Genomic DNA, 16160 nt, shown 5'->3' with positions numbered 1-16160 from the left:
TTTAGGGTCTGGACATTGTAGTTTTACAGAAAAAAACTTAAATGTCATTTTCCTTTATAAGTTTATATAAATCAGGTGACCCAACGGGCGAGGCAAATATTAACTCAAAGGGGCTTAATTAATATACGAGGCAAATATTAACTCAAAGGGGCTTAATTAATATAAGTTTTGTGGAGGTCCACAAGACATTGCTACATGTCAAATATCTTAGCTCTGGTCATTGTAGTTTCACAGCAAAGGACTAAAAGATTTTTCCTTTATAAATAAGTCTATGTAAATGAAGTGACCCCCCCCCCCCGGAATATAAGGCCAGTATTGGCACAAGGGGCATAATTAATAATAGTAGTATATAAGAGAGTAGTCCGGAAATATAAATCATTAACGGGCCATAACTCTGTTAAAATCATTAAACTGTAAAGTGACGAAGATATGCTTAACTAAACTTGCTACTTATCGTCCCTGTAAAGTTTGAATGAACTTGCACTAGTAGTTTTTAAGAAGTAGTCCCAACAGATGGACATACCTCAAAAAAGTGGTCCTTTCAGTAAGTTGTAGCTACTTTGTAGCATGTAGCAGCTTATATTTGAAGAGTAGTCCGGAGAAGTTTTGTGACGGACGGACAGACGACGGAGAAGTGATATCTAATGTCGCCGCAATTTAACTCTGTAGCAAGCGACACAAAAATTCAAATCATTCTTTTCTTTGCCTCCTATGACAGATTATTTTACAATTACCGTATTTTTAAGTTTTTGCCTCAGAAAATGTTAATTTGATACATTTTATGTAACTTGTAAAATATACATTTATATTAATTAACCTGCTGAATATAATATGATATATTATATTATGTACCGGTACAGTATATACATGCATATTACAAAATAATAAAATAAATACCAAAATTTTGCACTCTTTTCCAGTTCTGGATAATTCAATAGGTTTATCTGTCATGTAAATCCCATGAAAACTGTGTGCATTTTCATTTAACTTACGATGGTTTGATTACAGTAGCTACCCAGCAAACACAAGTCGTCATACTGACGTCAGATTTAAGTCAGGTTCTGACGTCGGATGACGGTCGGGAAAACGGTTGGATTTGAAAGTTTTTTTGACGTAATAATCTGACGTCAGGTACACGTCAGAATCTAACCATTATTTAACCTTTTTCTGACCAAAATCTGACCATTATCTAACCATTTTCCGACCTCAATCTGACCATTTTCCGACCTCAATCTGACCATTTTCCGACCTAAATCTAACCAGTTTCTAACCATTTTCCGACCTCAATCTGACCATTTTCCGACCTAAATATTAACCCTTTTCTGCCCTAAATATGATCATTTTCTGGCCTTCATCTTATCATTCCCCTAATCCTTTTTGTTTCACCACGTCATAAATATTTTCTGGCTAATCCTGATTTGATCTAATTTAATGTAACTCATTCTATTAAGAAACTTTCCCTCAAATGAAATGTATAACAGAAAACTAAAAGCAAAATATGTTTCGTGCTTTTTTAATTTAAGATAAAAGTTGCAATTTTAAGCTGATACATACAATTTTAGTAAATTCTGCAAGGTTAAATAATTTTCATAAATTAAACAAAATAAAACATAAAAAAAGTTAATTACAAAACAAAAAGTATTACAAAAACAATGACATAAATGAAACTAAGAAAACATGTACAAATATTAAAGAACAAAACAATGTATGCACATTTCTATCAAAGTTTGCCTTATCAAATAAAACAATGAAAATATTATAATTTTAATTAAAGTTAAAAGATTCTGATAATAATGTTTCAAGCAATTAATGACAGATTTTCAGTACTTTAACTATATTTCTACAGCATTTCTAAAACATTTAGTGCCATTTTGCATATTTTGACCTCCTTTGATAATTGTCAGTAATGTATAAATTGCTGCCTTTTAGTTACTTCACAAAGTTATACTTTTAGATATCCATGAGAATTAGCACGAATTTTGAGGTGTGATGCTTTAAGATATGACCTTCTTTCAGCACCCCTCATCTGTCCGGAGGATATGTAGCGTTTGTAGCGCCCAATAGCGTGTGTGACATCATTTTCACTAAAAAAAAAAAAAGAAATTTATGAAACATGTAAAAATAACAAGCAAAAATGTTTTCATGGTTATCTTAACTTAATGAACAATTTTGCCAACTTTTTATAAGAGAGCTTTAACAAAAATTAAAAGTAAACATAAATACTGAACATTTAAAAAGCCGCTTTTAAACTCCAGTTTAGTATGGATTAAAGTATGTAATAGAATTTACAAAAATCTTACTTTCATATGTTTCTTTTTACATATTCACGTGTTTCCGTCCCTCCGACCTTTGAGAGCATGTCCAACACTTTAACTACCTGAAAAGAAAATTATATTCTAACTTATGTATATATTCTACGTTTGAAATAGAACAGTTACGCAAGTCTAAAATATTTCATAGTTTTAAATTAAAGATTTAATGCCGAAATGTCTGGAACCAAAACGTCTTGCGTTATTTGGGACCGGAACGTTTTGGGTTATTTGGGACCAAAACGTCTTGGTCCGAAATGCTCGAAATCGTACAAATTCATTCTCAATTCTCAGATTTTAACTGACAAAAACATCACAGTTTAAGAAAAATATGAAAACTAAGCATTCTCTTTGGTAGTACTGAAAGGCATATTATAAACTCTTCACAAGCAGAGTTAAAACATGTCAATTTTAAAAAGATTTATTATTAGACATTATCGCGAATTTGTGTGACATTTTACTTCAGCTGTTCAAATAATGATAATTAAATTTAAGAGTGCTTGCAATCATGCAATTATTTATCAAATACAAAGTAGAAATCAATCTAAATAAATTGAACTGACCTTTTTGTTCAAGAAAACCTATAATATTCACTTATCAATGCATCCCGATTCCTGACCGACAGCCAAAACGTAACGCCTACGAATTTGAATTTCCATCCACGTGACTTTAGATTCGAATTAAAGGTTAATTATGTTTTCTTTCCCTTTTCTGTCACTATGATTAAATGTTAAAGCACTATTAAAAACTCGTCATTTTGATACATATAATATACCACAAATGATAATATTACAACGTTAAATGATTGGAACTTGTAAACAGATCTGTAGCTATAAATAGATTTTATAACAATAACACATGTAACTTGCGTATATACAGCGCCACCTTTATGTTTTATTAGGTTGCAGCGCCGCGATCTTGGTCTGTATTCATATAAGAACACTTCATTTGTAATCCAAATAACATTTGAAAAAAAGTTTAAATGATTACAACAGCGAATAAGGATTATTTTTTGTTATTTTTTTACCTACCGTCAGGACACCGACCATAACCTGACGTTAGTACGACGTCAAAAAGAAACGTCTATTAGACATCGGTATTTTAACGTCAGATTTACGTCGTATTTTGGTCGCCGACGTCGTGACCAAAATCTAACATTAATCCGACGTTATTTTAACGTCATGTGTTTGCTGGGTAAGAGCTTGGTATATTTGAGGGGTTTGCTGCTTTCTGTAATTAGAATAATAGACAGTTGCTTCAGTCGGAATATGTCTGCATATTATTTACAGACCTGGTGACCTTTTTAAAACCTTGTTCGCTACACTCTTTTGGCTTTCAAATCGTCACCAGGTCTGTAAATTCTATGCAGACCTATTCCTCGTACGGTATATATTAACTAAAATTTTTAATCTACCAATTGTCATAGGTGCGCAGTAGTTAATTTCAGCTAAATTTAAGGAAATGTTGGAACTACTGGAAGTTTAAGTGCAGTTTACAAGAAGCAGCACCGGTGGTAGGAAGAATATAATTCTAGACAACACTACCGATTATTAAAACATCAACATGGTCTGTGTATTATTTCAGATAGAACGGGCATATGTGTGTAACACCAACGTCGGTATTCCGGTAGGTAAACAAAAAAATGCGACTTTTGGGCATCTATCTTGTACGAGAGATTGTCAAGTGGTTCTGAGGTAAAGACATCTAATTACAAAACCTTAACAAGAAACATGGCAATGCCATGAAACCAGGTTTTCAATTATTACCATTGTAGATAAATATGTTGTATTTGAAATACAAATACGAGCAACAAACAATGTAACTATGTGCAATGTAAAACATGAATAATGTAGGAGGAATTGCCAAAGAAGAAGTGTTCACTATAAATTCTGTATAAGGAAAAAAAACAAAGGGCCATAATTAGGTAAAAAATTATCCAATCACAAAACCCCGACAATATGCACCAGGGCACTTGTGAAAGTTTGAACAAAATCCGTTGAGAAATGTAGGAGGAGTTCAGAACAGAAGAATTTGTTCACTATATATTGATAATTCTGTATAAGGAAAAAAACGAAGGGCCATAATTAGGTCAAATATTATCCAATCACAAAACCCTGACAATATGCGCCAGGGCACTTGATAACAAAGCTTCTGTTAAAGTTTGGTCAAAATCCGTTGAGAAATGTAGGAGAAGTTGCGCACGGTAGAAATTGTTCACTATATAATCTGTATAAGGAAAAAAACAAAGGGCCATAATTAGGTCAAATATTATCCAATCACAAAACCCTGACAACATGCGCCAGGGCACTTGATAACAAAGCTTCTGTTAAAGTTTGGTCAAAATCCGTTGAGAAATGTAGAAGTTGCGCACGGTAGAAATTGTTCACTATATAATCTGTATAAGGAAGAAAAACAAAGGGCCATAATTAGGTCAAATATTATCCAATCACAAAACACCGACACTATGTGCCAGGGCACTTGATGACAAAGCTTCTGTGAAAGTTTGGTCAAAATCCGTTGAGAAATGTAGGAGGAGTTCAGCACAGAAGAAATTGTTCACTATATATTCTATATAAGAAAAAAAAACAAAGGGCCATAATTAGGTCAAATATTATCAAATCGCAAAACCCTGACAATATGCCCCAGGGCACTTGATGACAAAGCTTCTGTGAAAGATTGGTCAAAATCCGTTGAGAATTGGAGGAGGAGTTGCGCACAGAAGAATATGTTCACTATATATTCTATATAAGGAAAAAAACAAAGGGCCATAATTAGGTCAAATATTATCCAATCGCAAAACCCAGACAATATGCGTCAGGGCACTTGATCACATAGCTTCTGTGAAAGTGTGGTCAAAATCCATTGAGAAATGTAGAAGGAGTTGCGCACAGAAGAAATTGTTTACACCCGCCCGCCCGTCCGCCCGCCCGCCGACATACCTCAATCTAATAACCAGTTTTTTCCTTCAGAAAACCTGGTTAATAAAAAATCTTGATAAAGTATGATCCTTCGGAAACATAAATCGCAACAAAATTTACATGAAAATTGCAACTCGATTTGATTGAGTCTGTACATGAGGGATAATAAATAATTGCAATATCCCTCACGCCCCCAGCACCGGCTTGAGCAGTACTCACTTTTCAACACTTAAAAAGTGCTGGAATCAATGATCCCGAAGGACCAGAAAAATATTAAAATGAAGACTTAATAAGTTATCTGACAATATAAACTATTTTCAACCAAAGTTATGAGTAATTATCGAAAAACAGGAGTGGATGCATAATACGTGCGTTTTTAATAATGGAACATATTAGAATGATTCGGGTTAATAAAATGTAAAAAAAAACATCATACCTTTCCTGGTTGTAGTATTACAATAACTAGTTTTACCGAACTAGTTATCTGAAAGCTAGGTTCATTTTGTAAACGTTTGCCAAAACTTGGTAAAGTCAAGTCATATTTAATATACAAGTTTAATAAATAGGTTAAATCAATCTCATAACAATTTATAACTTCCCAAAATGTACAGACAATAATTATAATATTGCACCATAGAGAAGATATACAAAAATACTTTTAACAAACATACACTGTAAATAGTAACAGAGTCAAACATCTACCAACAATAGAAAAGATAAAACATTGTTGTTTCCATGGTAGATAATATATTCAATGTACAAGAATTTTGTTGTTTGATTCACGTTAAAATACCTGATATATAATAATTCGTGTAAAATATAAGTTTCTATAAAACACGTATTGGCACCACGTGGCTTTTCAGTCCTTGAAAGAACTGGTATCTAGTTCACTTCTTGGAATTCCCCGTGTTACAAACACTTTTGTTGAGATTCAGTGCTGGTGTTGTAGAAGTCTTCCTTTGTGTTGTGCCACTGGGAACCCCCCGTTTGTCTTTTGTTACAGGTTTCATCGCCTGATCACTAGGTCCCTGTGATATTTTAGATGCTCGATTATGTACCGACTGTCTTTGTGGAGTTTGGACACGTTTCACGTCTTGTGTATTTGAACCTAATCGTGCAGGCTTCTTTGTAGATGTAGATCCAGTATTTTCAGTCGTCTTGTCTATTACGCCTGTTTCATCTGTTATTCCAAGTTCTTTGTTAATTACTGCATGCTCTTCTTTCACCAATTTTCTAAGTTCATCCTGAAATGTATATTGCAAATGATCAGTAAAACAATGGCTTTAAAGCATCTATGAAATGAAATGTTAACATATAGAAGAAATATGTTGAAATTACAAAAATACACACCCCCGCAAAAAAAGGAAGAAGAAAACAGAAAAAACACATGCACATAGCGTGCTGAACCTAATTTAACTACCATTTCTTAGATAAAGTGATTTTAGCAACGTTAAAGAGATAAAATGTGTGGGAGTAGAATCTGGGATGCTTATCAGTAATTCAGGTATATAGAATGTAAATCAAATTGTATATTCATGGACAATTAGAAAATATTTGAGTTACTTACTCCCCAACCCATAATATCTGCCAGGGCAAAGCAGCCTTCGTCACACTTTCCTTTCCAGAATACATCTCTGAAAGTCGTACAATTTCTAGTATAAGGTAAAATATCAAGACACGTGATATTGTTATGCTATAGGACGACGTCATGGAAGACCCACCAAGATTCCTTGTATTACCTGAATATCTTCTCAAAAACAGAACCAATGGCGTTAGATGAGAAATGATTATAAGTCAGCAATTTTATTACCAGTCGCCCACAAATACCAAAACAATGGAACATATCAAATAACTTGTCTCCCATTTGATTACAAAAGTTAACTGAACATTTTTTTTGAAACTTTAAATATTTCTTTTCTTTTTCTTTAAATTCAGTAGCTCTCGTATAACTATAGTTTATGCAAAGATGTACTCATTATTCATTCATTGATATGTGATTTATATTCGAATTTCAATTTTGACAATAAAAAAGATTGGAAATGCCTTTTATGAAAGCTCTTTTAACCAATTTGCTGTTTAGTTGTTTTTAGTCACTGTGGCGCTGTAAAGGTTATATGAGTTTTCAGTTGTGCTAGTGGAATACGGGGTGGAGGGGAAATATGTCACTTTTTTCTTACATAATTTTGGGTACGAGCAGGTACCTGAGTAGAACTACAGGCCTTCAGTAAGCTATCTCAATAGTTTCATCACATGAACTAATTAGAAGTCATTTGAGGGTTTCGATGAAGTGCGTATTATATACACAATTATGATAATATTTATTTGGAAATAAGAAAGGATCACCTTATGTTGTCCTCATTTTCAAAATCGAACCCTCCACCAAAAAATAACGCAGATATTGGATGCTTTGCCTGAAAATGTATAAGTTGATAAAACGTTAATTAGTTTTCATTAGCGCTTAACATGCTGAATATGTTTTGATTGATTTGTCCAGCTTTAATATTTGAACATTTCATTCAAAGTTAAAGTTATCTAATTTAAAAATAGCTACCAAGATAATAGTTTTAACAGACTACATGGAAGTGCAGGCTCACCTGGCTCTATACTGGTGGTAAAGGAAAATCACATTGATTCTAACAGGCTAAGGGTTGACAATAAGTATGAACCACAAATAAACTTTTTTCACACGGTTCTTGTTTATAATATTTAACTAAATTATAGCTGAAATAGTCGATAAAGGTATTGTATATCTTACACCCTTAAATATATTGCTAAATTTCAAGTACAACACTTTTAAAATATATTAGTGCAGAAAATAACCCCACTCAAACAAGAAAGAAAAAAGTTCAGTCAATGTTTGTAATAATTGTTATTTAACCACTTTGGACTTACAAACAACATTTCATATTCTCTGCCAAGAAAATTTCGCTTGTATTAATCAAAATTGCTTAAGAACATTAAAATATCTATTAAGCCTCCACCCCCAAGACTGATGGACAATAATACTGTTTTTGTGTATGTAGAAACATAAATTATAAAATAAATCCCGATGAAATAAAATTAAATTCACATTGCATTATTTCTGCTTTGACTAGACAACAAAAAGTCTTACCACTCGTATACTTTCAAGGTTGATAAAAAGTCTTGGCACATTATCTTTGGTTCTGAAAAAACACAGATAAAACATAATGCGTAATGCATAAAGATTGAAGATAATTTTGTTTTAGAAATACCTCTAGATAAACATAAATGAATAAACCTCATCAAATAATAAGCGCCATAAACATTTCCCATTGTCACATAAACTAAATGGTTCCTGGATACACATCCGGTTGGTCTAACTTTTAAAATTTTGTATCTTTACCACACTTAAATCTTAAATGGACGTGCCCGTTTTTTTAATTCGGACAAAACCATTCATTAAGCGACCAGTGCAGACTATGATCAAACCGCACAAATGTGCCTGCTGATATTGGTCTGCAATGGTCACATGCCGCTAGTAGACTATGGATTTTAAGTAACCATTACCAGCAAAAGACAGAGCACACTGATAGTTCCGGGTTAATATTCAAGTTGAGATATCACAATATTGAGAATCTTATAGTGGTGGTTGGAAAAATTTTCTATTAATTATACGAAGGAATTTGGAAGGCTGGTTAAAAACAATCCAGATCGGATATGCATGTACATTGTTTATGCAAATTCTGTCATTGATGCAATAATAATGTTAGTAATATAAAATTCTTATGTATTATAAGTCAAACAAATAGTCAACTTACAAAATATAGAGCAATATAATGATATGCTTTCTTTATTTCTTGTTAACTAACTGATAATGTGAGACAAGTGATTCTATACCTGATAGGTAGATTAGAAAACGGTCTAACAGCTAGAGATGTTCCCATGATCAACAACATATCACAGTCATCAATATCCTATAACAATAAAACTTAAATATTCATTTGTGTTTTTATTTAAAGCCAAATTCATAAAAGATACAGCTTTATAGCTTTCTGCCAAATCCTAAAATATATTTTGTAAATGTTGTTCACATGTTTAATGTTATGTTGAATAACTACATGTATGTTTAAACCAAAAGATCTAGTATGCAGATTGCCTAGCCTCACAAAATAAGGGAAATATAGATTCATAACGTAACAGGTTACTATTTCAATTACAGTTTGTAGTTGCAAATAAACATTTTGTTAATTTGGATGTTACTTATGCTCAAACAATAACTTGACAAAGTCTGAAATCATTTATTATTGCCGGTGCAATCAGTACAGCTACATATCAGACAAAATAATACAGACCGAATTCTCCAAACCGGAGAAAAAACAATAACAATTTGTTCATGTTTTAAATAAAGCACACATTTGGTTAATTTGAAAGTTATCACTTGAAAATGTATGGTATGAAATGTTGATTTACAGAGATACATTACATTCTTGGTACATACATGTATAATATTTCGTATATTATGAGTCAAAAGATAAAAAAAACTTACAGATAAATGCTCTGCAAATCGTTCTGGCAAATTCTCTCCAAACATAACAATTTCTGGTAGAAGAAATAAAAGTTTATTTATGTTGGTTTATAATATAGGTAAAATACATGTACAAGTAAAACTGTTCATGATTCTGAAAACAATACTGAGCTAATGCGCAGGGCGATATTTTACGACCGCCACACAGCAGTTTAAGGAAATAAAATAACAAATCAGGTAGATGTAATTATATAAATGGGAAACAAAGGTCTGTTTCATTATAACCACTATATTTTACAGCGTTCCTACATAACATATTCTATAATAGTTTGATGTACTTACTCGGTCTAACAATTCCTCGACACGATTCGTTAGCACATCTTGGAACAGGGCCCTCTGGTCCATAGATTTTGTCTATCAAAAATAAAATTAGAACATTTCATCGAACTTCAATTAGATGTACATTGTATATCATATTTAAGCTGTTTTAAATTTCCTTTAAAGCATGAAAAATGTTGAAATTATACCATTCAAATGTTAAAATATAGGTTTGAAACTAGGTTAAATCAAGAAACTGAAAATACGAGTAAAGAGAATGTGGTAGCGATTTCTAAAAATATTACAGCAAAACTCAAAACTTTAGACAATGATATCAAAAACAGATGAGTTAAGATAAAAACACGTATAAAAGTAACCAAATATGCTTGCTATAACCTTTATTTATCAAAGTGTTAACGTATGCCAAAAGTATGAACTATTTAATATGCTGAAATAGTTTGATATTCATACGCCAGTAGTCCGACTAGAACGGTGGAAAAATGTCAAGTTTTGAAACGCATGAACGAAAAGCAGCTGCGCTCAGACTCAGCTGGTAAACTATGAGATGTTCATTACTATATACAATGTATATGTAAAGACAAGAATGACAAATACTTCATTAATCTGACCTCTAACCCATTTCTGTGTGTATGTTTGTCCGCAATCCATGCAGTAAGAGTGGTTAATTGTACCGTGCGCCTGAATAAGTTTGTCCTCACTTATACCTGCTAACATTTCCAAGCCATCGATGTTCTACAATAACAAGTGTGAGTCTGTCACAAAGTCTTTACCAACAAAAATTATGATTTGGTAAACTGAACGCGGAGTTTGTACGATCAAGGCGAGGAACATTTTTGTATACGAATGTTTCAATGGTTCAGTCATATGTCATGCAAATTAGCAGACAATATGTTTGTTTTATTGTGAAATGATTTTTGTAAAGAATTAAATGAAGTTGCGCCAACCTGATAATGCTTCCGGCAATGGCCATCATCAATATACAAAATGTATAATAATTTGAAGAATAGAATTAAAAATCCATAACAAACGAATAAAACAACCTAACCTAAAACAGGCCGAAATATGTTATTTATGGATGTAACAGAAACATGACAAACATAAACTGACAAAGAACATGCTTAAATCATACATAAAGAACAATTGTGTTTATTTCATAACTAGGAGTTTATGTTAAAATACAATGGTATTAAAATAACAATTCATTGCTGTTAAAGGAGTTGGTGTTTTCGTTTTCATTCTTTATTACCTGTGTGAAATGGCGGAGTAGTTTGTTTTTGTTCTCCAGCATTCGAATGAAGTAATGACAAGGTGTTGGCTGAAAAATAAAAGGATTAGAACATTGTTCTCCATGCTCTTATCCCAAATTAATAAAAAAAATGAAAGTATTCCCATTATAAACAACAACAACAGCAACAACAACAACAACTAACAAATAATACCAAGTAAAGATATGCACACATCTATATTATTTTGTAAATTGTCTACATGTTATTTAAGGCCCGGTCACACAGCCCTCCACGGGCGTATCGCGGCCGAATAACGGCCAAAAATTTCTGCCCGTGAAGCAGACGCTGTTGGACGCTTTGAGGTCGCGATAAAGACGCGATACAGCCGTACTTTACCCGTCGTTACACGCGGTAAGAAATTCACACGCGGTTGACCGCGCGAAAAAGTTTTGGGCTGCCCAAAAATTTAGACCACGGGTAATCGCGGGCGGTACACGTGGTACACACGCGGTAAAGACGAGGTACAGACGCGGAACGAACGTGCTAGGACGTGCTACGGCCGCGGTTAAGACGTGGTTACACGCGGTAGGACGCAAAATTTTAGCGGGTAATCGCGGGTGGAGCACGGTCATAGCACGTTTGTTCCGCGTCTGTACCGCGTTGTTATCACGTGCATTAGCGTGTGTACCGCGTGTAAGCACGGACAAACGCCTTTCTCCGCGTAAACAGCGCGCCCCAATACCGGCCTTATCATGTTCAATTGCGTCTTGTACACGTCCCAAATACGATTGTCCACGGCCTAATCGTGTCCGTACAACGTCTGATTTTAGGAATATAAAAAGCGCGATTTGCCAAGCATTCGTCAGTTGTGCTCCAGACGTCAAGGGGTGAACATGGATCCCCGTCACCGTAATGACCTCGTCTTGCTGCTCCAGCAGCATCAGAACCAAGTGGTACAGGTCCATCAGCTCCTCATTGGCAGAAGAAGACGAAGGAGGAGGGTGGCCCGGAACATCTGGGTGCGCGACTGGATTGGCAGGAGACCTGAGCTGGGGCTGTACGATCGTCTCATGGTGGAGCTCCGTAATGAAGATCCAAGGGGCTTCCAGAACTTCATGAGAATGCCACCTGCCATGTTCGAAGAAATTGTGCAGAAACTGACACCAGCCCTTACCAAGGAGACCACAAACTGGCGAGCACCCCTTGAACCAGGCCTGAAGGTTGCCCTCACCCTGAGGCACCTTGCTTCTGGTGCCAAGTACCGTGAGATGCAGTATGGCTGGAGGGTCCCTCACAACACCATCAGTCTGGTGTTGCGCGAAGTGTGTGCGGCCATCGACGAGGAGTTCCGTGATGAGCAGCTCGCGCCACCACAGACTGCTGCAGAGTGGCGTCAGATTAGTGACAATTGGATGAACAGTTTCCGCATGTCATTGGTGCAATAGACGGCAAGCACATTGCTTGTAAATCTCCTGCCAACACTTGGTCCGACTACTTCAACTACAAGGGTTTCTTCAGTGTCATCCTCCTGGCAGTCGTCGCATCTGACTACAAGTTCCTCTGGATAGACGTCAGCGGCAAGGGGTCTTCGTCTGATGCCCACATCTACAATGCAAGTGATCCAGAATAGCCCGGTTCGGCTGCTTTATTATACCCGTGGTAGGCCGCGGTACCGCCGCGCTTCACCCGCGATAAGGACGCGGAACAGTCGCCGGCGACTGTTCCGCGGGCATACCACGGGTAAACCGCGGGTAAGCCAATTTTGCACATTTTCCACCACGGGCAACCGCGGGCAAAAAGAAATCGCGAAATTTTACCCGCGATACAGACGCGAAAGGCTGTGTGACCGGGCCTTTACCAAGTTCTGCCTTTTAAAATTGTTTACCCCGAGCAACTCTTATACAATATATAAAACCTGAAAAGGATGTAAGACTAAATTCGATGAAATAAATTGTTAAAGAATACTAAAAAGGACTGTTTTTTATCTACAAATATGTAAAGTAATTCCAAACAGGTATTTTGCATCAAAATATCAGTTTATCTTTCCTTTAAAAGTCGAAGTACTAGAATACCTTGTAAGTTCCTTTCCATATGTCTTTTCTGTATTTATAATATGGCTCCGGATTGCCCTGTAAAAATGGAAGACCGTTGGAAGAAATCATTGGCAAAACCATATATAATTTATTTGTTATATACAAATATTTACATAATTACAACAAAACATTAAAAATGGCAAAGATGGCTTAAACATGCCATAAACTCACCACACAAACGCGCGAGTAAAAAGATATGTTTGACTTGTTTTTTTTAGTATATGGCGAACAAAAGTATATATTTTACATTTTTACTAAAACATATCATCAACAAATTATTTAAATACCTTGAAATATGAGTATTCAAACAGCTTTTGAGGATTTTCTATATTATATTCTTTCTTCAACTGTTCATAGCACCCTGTGTTCGGGGACCGGAAGTCCGGAATTCCTGCAGCTATAACAAATTAAAAAACTGTCTGTTATGTCTTAGATATAACATAACCATGTTTTTATAAAGCAACGTCTAAAGTAAGTACAATAATATTGTATTTTAAAAAAAAAACTCCACTAAAGTTACTTACTTCTTAAAGATGAATTTGTAATCTTCTAATAATATCTTACATAGTTCTGCAAATTCAATCAACCAAAAATTGACACACATGTATGTTTTTCTGAAGATAATATTAACATAAACGTAACCTTTTCTTTAAGGAGGCACTAAAAAATAAAACGTTATTATCCCCTATCCCACTCCACCACAAAAAAGAAAACTAATAACATACATGTAGATATTCCAGCACCAGTCATGACCACAATCTTGTTGCATTTGTCACTGGCAATGTATCTAGCTATTCCCTCAAAACTTACTTCGTCCAGTAAACACTCCGGGGGATCCTCGAACAATATACCCAATGACTTGGCAAAATACCGTCTCATCCATACCACTGCAAAACAATGTGCATGTACATCTTATTATGGGAGAATTAAGACCCTCATAACGATAAATAGATACATAAATGAGCCATTTAGTTAGTTTATAAACTATTATGTTTTAGTTTGATTGTGTTGGAAGCTATAAGCTTATTAAAACACTTTCTGGAACCAGCCAGTACTAAGCAATGAGTATTAAGTTTTGCTCACGTAAACAACGGTTTAATTGCCCCTAACGGAGTTTGAACCAACTTCCACTACAACAACAAGCTGCTGCTGCTACTTCTACTAAAATTAATATATTCACAGATCGATAAGCTTATACGCAATCGAACTAAAATAAATTACGATAAACCAATACTTCATAAAATCTTAAATATTTTCAAGGAATACGTAACTTTATTCATATTGAAAAATCGGTCGTTATTGTTAAAACATGTACGTTCAGAAATGTGAAAGTGAAACATTTTTCTGTTATTTAGACGTGTTCTGTCATCCCAGGTGTTTATTAATGCATGTTTGACTGTATTTATAAATTTTATTCTTAATTGCACAAAAGAAACTAACTCTGGGGGTCTTCGGTATCTACTGGAGTTTCTGTAGAAACGTTTGTCTTGTCTGTTAGATCAGCATTCTCATCTACACCATCAGAAAGTTTTTGTTCCGGGTCTTCAACAGATTGTGTCTTATCTTTTAAATCCTCCGTGTTTTCAGGGTCCGGTTTAGAGCTAGCCATGTTAATTTAAATGTTATTCTCTTTGGTAATTTTGTGATTACACTAATCTGGAAACAAAAATGAAAGAAAAATACTCCAACTGTATAAATCTGACCATATCTTTATTCGTTTATTGTTTAGTACACGGTTAGTGATAAAAATCGTAAAATATTTCAAACTGTACTTAAAAGTAATTACATTTATACATACATGTTTATAATGCAATAGTAACGCGTAAGAAACTAACCTTTTTCTAAATTGTTTTTACCACAACTGTTGATTAATCCGGTCCTGTTTTCAATTGTCTTACATGTGTGAACATACATAGTAGTTTTTAAACATATAAATCAAATAAATGATTACATTTCTAAATATAGAATTTTCAACACACCAAACGATTGTAAACAACTGTAAAATCCCCCACTGATCGATAATACAAATGATCGGGTATTTAAAGGGGGAAAACATTTTGTATCCTTATCCGATTAATATTGATTTAGTTTATCAATATTGATTTAGTTTATCCATATTGATTTATAATTTGGATGAGTCATAATATAAGAGCAATTGTATTGGTCAAGAACAGTACATAATGCAGGGAAAATGCAGTGGCTTAAAGGGAATATCAGAATAGTTTAATTTACCAACCAAATGACGGGTTTTGCCTTCTCAGCCTATTCTCTGATTAAATCAAATTAAATTAGCGTCTAAGTAAAGTTAAAGTGGAGTAATTTTCCAAACGTTATATAATGAGGCCCGTGACAACCGCCAATAATTAACAAGACTGATTTCTCGCTGGATTTTTCAGATAGAATTTTCCAGTCTCTAGTCTCAAGGAAAAAAAAACCCAACCAATTCTGGAGAATAACAGTTTAAGTTCACCGTTTTGGGTTGGCCTTAGTTTGCAACTTTGTAATTGTATTTGTACATGTTTAACGTAACAAAGACAACAACACTATTGCACGCATTTACAGTGTGAGTAGTTTATTTCATTTACAGATCCAAGCGATTATATCAAACAAGAAATTCGTTTAATTCATTTTTAACTCGCAGTGACGTGTTAACGACATATGCCGAATATCCAGCTTTACTGTCGGATTTCATCGTGCCCCAGTCACCCGTGCATTATTTCAAGCACAATGCGGCATCTGAGTAGAACCACCGGCGTCCATACGCTAGTTAGATAGTTTCCTCACGTGGA

At 34.5% G+C, this 16160-nt stretch overlaps 1 protein-coding gene and 1 long non-coding RNA gene across 2 annotated transcripts; both read right to left on the bottom strand.

Annotated features, from left to right (window-relative positions):
• Positions 1-1012: 1012 nt before the first annotated feature.
• On the bottom strand, positions 1013-3183 carry LOC132730419 (uncharacterized). The gene is made up of 3 exons (XR_009625758.1): positions 2873-3183; positions 2301-2377; positions 1013-2084 (listed from the first exon to the last, which is right to left on the bottom strand). It is a non-coding gene; the product is annotated as an uncharacterized LOC132730419 (long non-coding RNA).
• A 2514-nt stretch (positions 3184-5697) lies between these two features.
• LOC132730384 (NAD-dependent protein deacetylase sirtuin-2-like) lies at positions 5698-15316 on the bottom strand. The gene is made up of 14 exons (XM_060716298.1): positions 15207-15316; positions 14812-15027; positions 14097-14258; positions 13659-13768; positions 13351-13407; positions 11299-11367; positions 10661-10784; positions 10056-10127; positions 9735-9787; positions 9086-9162; positions 8340-8391; positions 7571-7638; positions 6795-6861; positions 5698-6471 (listed from the first exon to the last, which is right to left on the bottom strand). The coding sequence occupies exons 2-14, from the start codon at positions 14978-14980 to the stop codon at positions 6115-6117; spliced, it is 1437 nt and encodes a 478-aa protein (XP_060572281.1). The 5' UTR covers positions 14981-15027; positions 15207-15316; the 3' UTR covers positions 5698-6114.
• Between the last annotated feature and the right edge of the window lie 844 nt (positions 15317-16160).

Source organism: Ruditapes philippinarum, unplaced genomic scaffold, assembly GCF_026571515.1.
Source record: "Ruditapes philippinarum isolate M1 unplaced genomic scaffold, ASM2657151v2 ctg7288_1_1_1_1, whole genome shotgun sequence".
In the NCBI taxonomy this organism is placed as follows: domain Eukaryota; kingdom Metazoa; phylum Mollusca; class Bivalvia; order Venerida; family Veneridae; genus Ruditapes; species Ruditapes philippinarum.
The sequence above is the reverse complement of the archived record's forward strand: the minus strand, read 5'-3'. Positions and strand labels throughout refer to the sequence as shown.